General features: G+C 39.9%; 1 protein-coding gene across 1 annotated transcript in view; it reads right to left on the minus strand.

The window, feature by feature from the left end:
- LOC131957301 (uncharacterized) overlaps window positions 1–10,934 on the minus strand; it is a 37,987-nt gene extending 27,053 nt beyond the window's left edge. Inside the window, exon 1 of the mRNA XM_059322026.1 lies at window positions 10,656–10,934. Coding sequence (XP_059178009.1) covers window positions 10,656–10,787 — 132 coding nt within the window. The 5' untranslated portion in view covers window positions 10,788–10,934. The remainder of the gene's footprint in view (window positions 1–10,655) is intronic.
- Between the last annotated feature and the right edge of the window lie 852 nt (window positions 10,935–11,786).

Raw genomic sequence — 11,786 nt, forward strand, 5'->3', positions numbered from 1 at the left:
AGAATCTATTCAAGTCAACATTGTAGACGTTAGAGTCAAGTCACCATTGTATTCGTTAGAGTCTATTCAAGTCACCATTGTAGTCGATAGAATCAAGTCACCATTAGAATCTATTCAAGTCACCATTGTAGTCGTTAGAATCTATTCAAGTCACCATTGTAGTCGTTAGAATCTATTCAAGTCACCATTGTAGTCGTTAGAATCTATTCAAGTCACCATTGTAGACGTTAGAATCTATTCAAGTCACCATTGTAGTCGTTAGAGTCTATTCAAGTCACCATTGTAGACGTTAGAATCTATTCAAGTCACCATTGTAGTCGTTAGAGTCTATTCAAGTCACCATTGTAGACGTTAGAATCTATTCAAGTCACCATTGTAGTCGTTAGAATCAAGACACCATTGTAGTCGTTAGAGTCTATTCAAGTCACCATTGTAGTCGTTAGAATCTATTCAAGTCACCATTGTAGTCGTTAGAATCTATTCAAGTCACCATTGTAGTCGTTAGAGTCTATTCAAGTCACCATTGTAGACGTTAGAATCTATTCAAGTCACCATTGTAGTCGTTAGAATCAAGACACCATTGTAGTCGTTAGAGTCTATTCAAGTCACCATTGTAGTCGTTAGAATCTATTCAAGTCACCATTGTAGTCGTTAGAATCTATTCAAGTCAGCATTGTAGTCGTTAGAATCTAGTCCCCATTGTCAAGTCGAGTCACCATTGTAAGCCTAACATAGTCCACATATCACAAGTCACCCCCTCCTATCAAACAGTTATTCTGGTAGAGTGTAACGTTAACCTTTCTATCAGCCAAATAGAAGGAGAACGTCCCCGGATTCTTTTTTCGGGGTCATATGCAAATGCCTTACGGCCTAAGTGGATGAACACTTAACACAACGACCACTAGGGCTCGAAATTAATGTCTAGGGGAGCTAGTGATACTATTGTAATTAACACTCATCCAATCTACATACGACCATTTAATCAGCGAACTCAGATGTGGCAAAACACAAAGATGAACTAGATAAAATATTTAATGTATAAAATATCAAAAACCCAACTTACACAATGTAGGAAAAAACACTATCACAGATTTCTACACTGTCCTAAGGACAGCTACAGGCCACACAACACTGCTGTAGCTTCTAGACTTACTTAGCGACAAGTAATATTAAACTAGAAGACTAAATCAACTGAAGAAAGCAAGGCACACACAGGTCTTAAGTACTCTCACGTTCAAATGGTCAGAGTCTATAGCCGGACAATATGGACGGCTGCCTGACTAAGGTAAAACTGCCTCGTAGACTGCCAGGTCAAGAAAAACTGCCTCGTGTTGCGAGTCTGCAGGGCAATTAAAGACTTCTGTGTCAGGGGAGGTTATCCTCAACTCATGTCGCCATTGGTTGGGATAATCATCTGATCAGAATCATTCAATCAGATTTTAATGGAAATTTTCTATGTCTCAAACACCTTAATAAGTCAGTGGAAAAACCCCAGGTGTTACACCATCATTCCATATAAGGAATTATACAATGTCAAAATAAAAATGACTCGACCTAAGTAGGTCACATCCCCTCCCTTTTTGGAAGTGACAGATAGGTTCCACAAAAACATACATAGGGAACCAATCTGGCAATGAAATAACAAAAATGTTTTACAAATGTAGGCAATCAAAATCATAATACCAGATGAAAATATCCCTGAACATAAAAGGGAAGTAACTCCAACTTTTACAATTGGTGAAAGGGGAGTAACCCTTCAAAAAGTAATTATACATCAAAATCCCTCAAAAAAGGGTATTACAATATTTCCATGTGGATATTAAAAGTGGTAAACCCGCCAGGGTAAGACCTTTATTTCAATGACTAGCTACAATATCAATGGAGTCATATGAGACATATTATTATAAAAGATTATATACAATCAAAAACCACCTTTAATTAAGGTTCACCTGAAAATAAACAAAATATTCAACAGGATTGGAATTTTGAAAAATTCTAACTCACACCACTCATTTTCATATGAGTGACACTCAAACAAAACCTGTTTATGGTCCTAATGAACCACAAAGCGTGTCACATGATCAATGTGTGTAACAAGATTTTACATCCTTGACAAACAATCAGCCACAACATTATCACTACCCTTAATGTGTGAAATTTCCAGATTAAAATTTTGGAAATATAAGCACCATCTCAATATTCTTTGATTTGTCTGTCCTAACTTAGAGGTAAATTTCAGGGGATCATGGTCAGAAAACACTCTGACTGGATTGGTTGAAGAAGAGACATAGACTTCAAAATGTTGTAATGATAAAACCAAAGCTAAAGCTTCTTTTTCAATAGTAGAATAATTCTTTTGGTTTTCATTTAACTTCCTGGAAAAAAAGGCAATGGGATGGTCAATTCCCATGTTGTCTTCTTGAAATAGGACTGAGCCAATGGCTAAGTTGCTAGCATCAATGGCAAGTTTAAAGGGCTTGCTAAAATTTGGTGCAGCCATAACAGGAGCATTAGATAGAAATGACTTAATGGTTAAAAAAGCTTCTTGACATTTATCTGACCATTCAAACTTAACACCCTTTTTCAATAATGCAGTAAGAGGTTCAGCAATAGCTGAAAAGTTTTGACAGAACCGCCTATAGTAACCAGCCATCCCAAGGAACTTTTTGATCTCTTTACAATTTTTGGGAGGTGGCAACTTTACAATAGCATCTACTTTAGCTTCAATGGGCCGAACTTGGTTCGTTCCCACTTGATAACCCAAATAGGTAATTGAAGCTTTACAGAACTTGCATAAAAGTGATTTCTGTAAAGCTTTACAGTAGAATTAACTTCCGACAATTTGTGGCTTTTCTCTGTGGACAAATGCATAAGGTGGACATTCAAATTATCTAAAAAGGAAGAATTTACCAATTTTGGGGGTTTCAATTTATCATGTATCACATCATCAGAAACATTTGAACATACAGGTAAAGTAGTTTTAGCTGTGGATTGAAAATTGTTACAATTATCATAATATTTTTTCAGTGAGTTAACATGATACACTGTCTGTTTCTTTCTTCTGTCGGGCGTATTGACAACATAGTTCAAATCACTTAATTTTGAATGCACAGTAAAGGGTCCACAATATCTCAAGGATAACGCATTGTTCAGATTAGGCACTAGCACAAGAACTTTGTCGCCTGGATTGAATGTTCGTTTACAAGAACTCTTATCATACAGTCCTTTCATTCTCACTTGGGCCTTTCTTAAGTTCTTGTGAGCCATTTCGCACACGGCTTTCAGTCGAACGTGAAAATCGTCGAAGTTTTCCACTGGATGATCACTGGTACCTGTCCAACGTTCGTGTATCAGCTTCAGGGGGCCACGGACAGAATGTCCAAACACAAGTTGAAAAGGCGAGTAGCCTAAAGAGTCCTGGACACAGTCCCTCGCGGCGAAAATAATCCAAGGAACAGACTCATCCCATTGGGTGTTACTATTAGCGAATGTCCTTAGCATGGTTTTGAGGGTTTGGTGGAACCTCTCAAGTACGCCTTGAGACTGAGGGTGGTAGGCTGAGCTGGTGATGTGGGTAACGCCTAGCTTGGCTAGTGCTTCCTGAAAATGGTGACTGGTGAAGTTGCTGCCTTGATCTGTTTGCACGATTCTAGGTAATCCAAAGGTAGTGAAGAACCGGGTCATGGCTCTGACTACAGTCTTTGCCTTAATGTTCCGTAAGGGAATCGCCTCGGGAAAACGGGTACTTGAACACATAAAGGTAAGTAGGTACTCGTTGCCCGCCTTGGTTTTAGGCAAGGGACCTACACAGTCCATGACGATTTTAGAAAAAGGTTCTTCTAATACAGGAATCGGACTCAAAGGGGCCTTAGGAATTGTCTGGTTTGGCTTTCCGGCCAACTGACAGTTCGTGCAACTTCTACAGTAACGCGACACATCTTTTCTCATTTTGGGCCAAAAGAACAGTTCTTTGATCTTCGCCGTCGTTTTAGTGACACCTGGGTGCGCTGACATTGGATGGTCATGTGCCAGCTTAAGTATTTCATGCCGATAAGGTGGAGGGATCCACAGCTGGTTTTTACCCAACCATGGTTCGGCCGGTGAGGCAATCACTGGTATAGCGCGACGAAAGAAGAGGCCGTTCTCGGAGAAATATTCTCCATCGTCAGATGATAGAGATTTTTCGACCGTTGCTTTGAGTTCCGCGTCGACTTGTTGAGCTTTAATGATGTCTTCCTGAGATATTCTCAGGGGTAAGCCCAGGCTTGTGTTTTCTGGAAGCATAGACTCCAGTTTGGGAGTCGAATTTCTTGACGAGGACGGCGGGTGTGGTTCAGACGTTGTGTCAGCCAATTGTTTGGTCTGGCTTCTTGTCACCGCACATGCAGGATACAGTTCATAATCATTATCTGGAACTGTTGACAAAGGGTCTGAAACCGTACAGGGGTATACTTTGCTTCCCGCAAGGTCATTCCCTAGAAGTAGGTGTACTCCTGGGACAGGAATACTATCTATCACACCTAAAATGACCTCACCTTCGACGAGATGATGTTTCAGGGCAAACTTGTGTAGAGGGACGACAGTAGATTTTGTCCCCACTCCCTGGATAATGGAAATCCTTCCGGTGTTCGTCTCTGGTGAAATGTCCATTGAACTTTTCAAAAGGAGTGATTGTGACGCTCCTGTGTCTCTTAGAACGGTGATATTCCGCTGAGACAACGGATCACCTGGTTTGCTAATGATGGCTTCAGCAATAAAAGATGAAAAGTCAACTTTTCTCGATCTCTCGAGATCGGTAGACTCGGAAGAAACTGGATGGTGGCAAGAACAGTCAAAATGTGACTGCACATAATGTGTGGAGACTTGACTACCTTCTTGCGGACACTTAGGGTTAGAGTCCTTTTGAATTCTAGAGTTCATAGTTGAACTGGCTGCTTGAGGGGATAGAGCATAGTGCGCGGAAGTACGCACCACCTCTCTGTTATTCTGAAGACGTTTGTAACAGTCCTTGACATGGTGACCAGGCCTTTTGCAGAACTGGCATGCTGCTCGACGATTGAGAGTTGATCTTGGTTTCTCTCTGGACTGTGATGCCTTCAAATGTTGGCCAACAGGATGATTGCTGCCAAAAAGGGGAAGCACGGGGTTGAGGCGGTTTCCTGACACTGGTGGTTTCTTATGCACCAACATATATGTGTCAGCCGACTCAGCAGCCTTCTGGATGTCAGTTATCTTGTTATCCAGTATGTGTAGTCGTATCTCTTCAGGCAGGGACGATAGGAATTCTTCCCTTAGGATAAGTGACCTGAGTTTCTCAAACTCAGAAACTTCCTCAGAGTGTAGCCACCTTGAGAATATTTTCTCCTTTTCAAAGAGAAATTCCACATATGATTGTGTGGGTAACTTGCGGAGTGTTCGGAATTTTGTCCGATAGGCCTCGGGCGTCAGAGCGTAGGCCTTTAAAATGGCAGTCTTGACCAAACTATAGTTATTTTGAACGTCGTGAGAGAGTGCCTGGTATGTTTTTGCAGCTTTCCCAGTAAGGACAGAGCTCAATAAAGCAGTAATGGAAGTTTCGGGCCATTCACATGTCTTCGCTAAACTCTCAAACGAGTTAAAGAAAACGACCAAATCTGTTTCATCAAATTTAGGAACTAATTTCCCAAATTTGGCAATCACTTGCCCTACCGACAACTTTTTTGGATCTACCAGAGAAGTAACACCACTAACTTGACCAAACTCTAATTCCAACCTCCTCTTATCTAAAGCAATTTTAGCCTCTAACTCCTGTTTCTCTAGAGCACTTTTAGTTTCAAACTCCTTTTCTTTTAATAGAAGCTCCCTCTCTTCTATAGATTTCTCCTCGCGGAGCAACACACTAGCTAACAAACTTTCGTCAAATACTCCTTCATTAATGAAATGAACAACAATTTTATCTCTCAACACCTCTGACTTCTGCGTAACAGAATAATCCAATTTCAATTCCTTAACAACACTAACCAAAACTTTTCTACTCAGCTTTTCTACATCTTCAACAGTAGGATTAGCCAAAAAAGACTCCATAACACTAACTTTCAAATCACAACAAGCCTAGGTTCACTAACTTAGCACGGTGAGTTGGGCCGTGTACTTGACCTCTAAATGTAGGACGTGACACGTCTGCTTATTTGACCTAGATACTCTAGCCTGAGCGCGCGTTGTAAGACCACGGCGCTACACTGGATAAAAAAAACAACTAGACCAGACTAAACTTAGTATTCAACTGATATAACCAACAACTGGAACGACAGATTAAATCCCGGACGAGCCCCCACTTTGTAACGTTAACCTTTCTATCAGCCAAATAGAAGGAGAACGTCCCCGGATTCTTTTTTCGGGGTCATATGCAAATGCCTTACGGCCTAAGTGGATGAACACTTAACACAACGACCACTAGGGCTCGAAATTAATGTCTAGGGGAGCTAGTGATACTATTGTAATTAACACTCATCCAATCTACATACGACCATTTAATCAGCGAACTCAGATGTGGCAAAACACAAAGATGAACTAGATAAAATATTTAATGTATAAAATATCAAAAACCCAACTTACACAATGTAGGAAAAAACACTATCACAGATTTCTACACTGTCCTAAGGACAGCTACAGGCCACACAACACTGCTGTAGCTTCTAGACTTACTTAGCGACAAGTAATATTAAACTAGAAGACTAAATCAACTGAAGAAAGCAAGGCACACACAGGTCTTAAGTACTCTCACGTTCAAATGGTCAGAGTCTATAGCCGGACAATATGGACGGCTGCCTGACTAAGGTAAAACTGCCTCGTAGACTGCCAGGTCAAGAAAAACTGCCTCGTGTTGCGAGTCTGCAGGGCAATTAAAGACTTCTGTGTCAGGGGAGGTTATCCTCAACTCATGTCGCCATTGGTGGGGATAATCATCTGATCAGAATCATTCAATCAGATTTTAATGGAAATTTTCTATGTCTCAAACACCTTAATAAGTCAGTGGAAAAACCCCAGGTGTTACACCATCATTCCATATAAGGAATTATACAATGTCAAAATAAAAATGACTCGACCTAAGTAGGTCACAAGAGTGACTGTGGTTAACTGTGTTCAACCAAAGGCACTTCTTCGACACGTGAGAATAGAAAACAAGCAGGCACAGGGTGGTGGAAGAATAAAATATATGTAAGCCTAAACGGTTTTGCCGTCACCAGTCGCACAAAGGAGATTAATTAATGTAAACGAAATATCGTTCATCTTTATAGTTTTATAAGCTAACACTTGAATAAAGTGGGCAGATGATTATTTAAAATAATTAGAACCGTTGAATGCAGTGCAGCAATGAGCTCAACTAGTTAAACAGGAAACCACTCAGTTTTGATCTAATAAGATTAGAATCTCTAAATTTGTACTGGCCCTTGACCTATTTTTTCGTGGCCGCCACGATAAGTAACTATTCAACGAGTTGTCTCCCTGTATTCCAGTGTATTTTTGTTTGTATTTTGTAAGTAACGGTTCGAGATAAACCCCAAATTTTTAAAAGCAAGACTTTAATCTGTGACGCGGTAAAAACAGAGTATAAGGCGTGAAGAATATGGAGCATACAAATGGCGGTCTTCGGCAGAGGCGTAGCGACCCTACCGGGCGCCCGGGGACAAACTTTCGATTTGCACCCCCCTCGAACATTTCATTTACACCCCCCTCAAACTTTCAATTTGGCGCCCCTCCCCCAAGGTCGGCGCCCGGGGACATATGTCCCCCCCCCCGCCCCCCCCCCCCTCGCTACGCCTCTGGTCTTCGGTCACCATGGAGATTACACAAGCCAACGTGTAACGCTACTTTATTAGTTAGAGTTTGTCAATCGAACTTGTAAGTAATAAAGAGAATCCGATGAAATCCACTTTGACAACTTTGACCATAGGGAATTTAGGGGCTTGGACCATAGGGGCTTTGACTATAGGGGCTTTGACCATAGGATGTTTGACCATAAGGGTTTTGACCATAGGGGCTTTGACCATAGGATGTTTGACCATAAGGGTTTTGACCATAGGGGCTTTGACCATAGGATGTTTGACCATAGGGGTTTTGACCATAGGGGCTTTGACCATAGGATGTGTGACCATAGGGGCTTTGACAATAGGGGCTAAGCCAACTGCCAGTGGCGTAGCGAGGTCGGGTGTCACCCGGTGCGGCACTTAATAGTGTCACCCCCAGAGGCGTAGCGACCATTCCCGGGACAAACTTTCAATTTTCGATTTGCACCCCCTCCTCAAACTTTTGATTTGCGCCCCCCCCTCAAACTTTCGATTTGCGCCCCCCCCCCCCCTCAAACTTTCGATTTGCACCCCCTCCTCAAACTTTTGATTTGCGCCCCCCCCCCTCAAACTTTCGATTTGCACCCCCCTCCCCTCAAACTTTCGATTTGCACCCCCCTCCCCTCAAACTTACGATTTGCACCTCTTAAAAGACTATTTAACACTCGAATTAATCAATTAAGTGGATTTATCAATTTTCTCTATATATTTTGCTATTTTTTGCCTTGGTGTCACCCCCCCCCTAAAAGGTGTCACCCGGTGTTGTCCGCACCCCCCGCACCCCCCCCCCCCCCCCCCCCCCCATTGCATTCAGCTATAGGCTACATAAAAGTGTCACTTTTTAAAACTATTTTATCGGCATGCTTTTTAAAAATCATGTGAATGTGCTGTGTTAAACAAAGATACAAAGTAATACTTGAATGCTTATTTACAATTTGAGCATTTCATGATTATTTTTTTTTAAATCTACTTGTTCCGCTCTTTTATAAAAATGTTTCCAATTAGTTGCTGTTTTTAATTTGTTTGTTTTTTCTCAGTTGTGTTTGTTACTAATAATATATGTTCTTTTTTTTCTTCGTCTTTTTTACTTTCTCGTATATACGAAGTATAGAGAAAGTCTTGTAATCGTGCACAAAAAAAATCGAGATTTTTGCAAATCTCGACGTTTTACATCTCACTGATACGGAAAAACATAATTTTGCAATCTTGTCCGTATGTCTGTGTGTCTGTGTGTGTGTGTGTGTGTCCGTGTGTAAACACGATAACTTGAGTACCGTTACAGCTAGGTTGATGAAATTTCATATACAAGTATTTTATCAAAATCGTAGATCCGTATCAACTTTTGAGCGATTTCGGATAACCGGAAGTGGTACTTTTTCTACTTTGAATTTTTCAAAAGCCTATAACTTGAGTACTATTTCAGATAGATAAATGAAATTTGATATGTAAGTAAAAGATCTAATTCTCTACCTTCTGTCAAATTTTGAGAATTTTTCGTTGACCGGAAGTACTTATTTACACTACTTCCGATTTCTCAAAAAACTAATGTAAATTTTAAAAGTACTAATAATATTGCGCACTATTATGCGCTTTTTTATTCGCGTTCACTTGGTGTGCAATTAATTTGTCTACGAGATTTTATTCTATTTTTAAAACTTTAAGTATTTAAAATGGATTAAAAATCATGTCTATAGCCCGAGTTCCCATCCCCTGTTATTTTATATAAGAATATTCGAGAAAGTTTAGGGGAGATCACTCCCGGTTTATTTTTAATTGCCTCAGACTTGTAATGTACAGTGTCAGTTTGCCTTGCCATGTTCGCTTTAGTATTATAGTTTACATCATCGGCTTGTGAGGACTGATACAGATTTACATTAGTAGTAATACTTGTTTCTGACATGTAGGCCTACTTTAATTCATTTAAGACGGTTCACTTACACCAGGGGTCGGCAACCTGCGGCTCGCGAGCCGCATGCGGCTCTTTTGATGTCAAGATGCGGCTCTCCAGCTCCTTGCACAAATACTAATAATCTTAATAAAAAAATAAAATACTTGAAATAAAACAAGTTAATAAAAAGTCTAGTGACATTTTAAGCGCAATTCCCTTAATTAATTTTTTGTGACCGAACAAAAGGATATTTTTGAAAACTTTCTTCGGCAATATTGTTCTAAATTATGACAGGAATCGATTGGTAAATGTTTCAAGTCGCTAAGTGGTCTGGTTGCCGAGATATGGGCCAAAAACTGCATTTTTTTCCAGGTTTTTTGGCTTTTCCGGGAAACTTTCCCAGGAAGGAATTCCGGGAATTTTTTTGGCCCCACAATCATCCTCGGAACTTGTTTAACATATTTGCTTTGGAACTAGTCCTCGATATTGCTTCGTTGAGGAGGAGATACACACATCCATCCAGAACAAATTAATAATCGCAATTGTCCGTATGGAAATTGCGCTAAAAATGTTAGTGGCTCTTTAAAACCAGGGAAATTTTGAAAATTTTACCTTTTGGCTCTTCCGCTTCAAAAGGTTGCCGACCCCTGAGTCTTACACTTAATATAAATTGTCTTTTTAAACTTTTTTTTGTTGTTAAAAAATGCAGAAGCAACAGCACCCAAGAAGCACACATTAAAAGATCTAAGGAGAATATATAAGGCGACTCCTCCAAAATAAAAACTAGGTTTGCCTGTAGAGAACTTTGGTCAAAAATTTACTTTAGAGATTTTATATTCCCAATGATTACTCTTCAGCCACAACTGTACATTGGAAACAAAATCAAATTTGAAAGCAAGATTATCTATTGTTGATTATAAAGATATTTAACTCCACCTCACCTCGTTTTTTGGCTTTAATTTAGAGTCATCGTTCTTGTTATCGGTCTTCTCAAGTTGTGTCCCTTTAGTGTCGGAGTTTTTCTTTTCGTTAATGTACTTCTGCAGCTTCTTGTGTATGTGGCCTTTTTCCATTTCTATCTCGATAGCGCCAGCCTTCGAGGGATTATCACGTGACAGATTTGCATGCGTTACTGTACCAGGTAAGTTGTTGTTGTCCTCATAGTAGTACGTCTCGCGTGAGTTACCGTCATAGCTCAAGACTTTGACGTCACGTACAGGCATTGCTGTTGATATATTTACATACATTTATATATATATATATATATATATATATATATATATATATAGTATATATATATATATATATATATATATATATATATTCATTTATTTATTTATCCTGAATTTTCAAGAGTTGTTCTTTTATGCACAAACTTTGTACAGAAAGTTACCTATATAAGCTTTACTATGCTACAACCGAATTTTATAAGCTATTCAAATATTTTATTTTATTGAACAGTTATAGGAAATTGTGTGTCTATACTGTGAAGACAACTAAAACATTAGATATTATATAGTACGAGCCGACCCGCGGCGTATCATACGCCGCTATTTAGTTGTTTTATTTTCTACTTTTCAGTAATTCATAATTTGTGAATTCGACAGTAACAATGCTGCCACTGAAAATATTTGCTTTAAAACACTACCCCCCCCTTTCCCCTAACCCCGACGCTACACACACCCCCTTTCCCCCCCCCCCCCCCCCCCCCCCCGTGAAAGCAGCCTCCTCTTAGTTACCTCCTGTAAGTTTAAAATCATTTCAAACTAAATTATCTGCCCTTAATAGCCGTCACTAAACCCGGCTCTACGATTTGTAAACATTTAGCGTGACCACAGCTCACCAGACCATATGGGGGTGGGGTGGGGGTGGTAGTGATAGTGATAGAGAGAAAGAGAGGGGACTGCAAGGAGGCGCTTGCAGCTTGTTTTCTAACGTCTCTCAGAAGAGAATTATATACATAGATACAAAAAAAAATCAAATGTAGATATAACTATTTACTTAGTCCTCAGAACTAGTATTTTTTTTCCCAGCAAGGAACGGTGTCAGACAGGTCAAATACAAATCGGAAA

This window comes from Physella acuta, unplaced genomic scaffold (assembly GCF_028476545.2).
Source record: "Physella acuta isolate Inbredline_101_S28 unplaced genomic scaffold, ASM2847654v3 ptg001231l, whole genome shotgun sequence".
Taxonomy (NCBI): Eukaryota; Metazoa; Mollusca; class Gastropoda; family Physidae; genus Physella; species Physella acuta.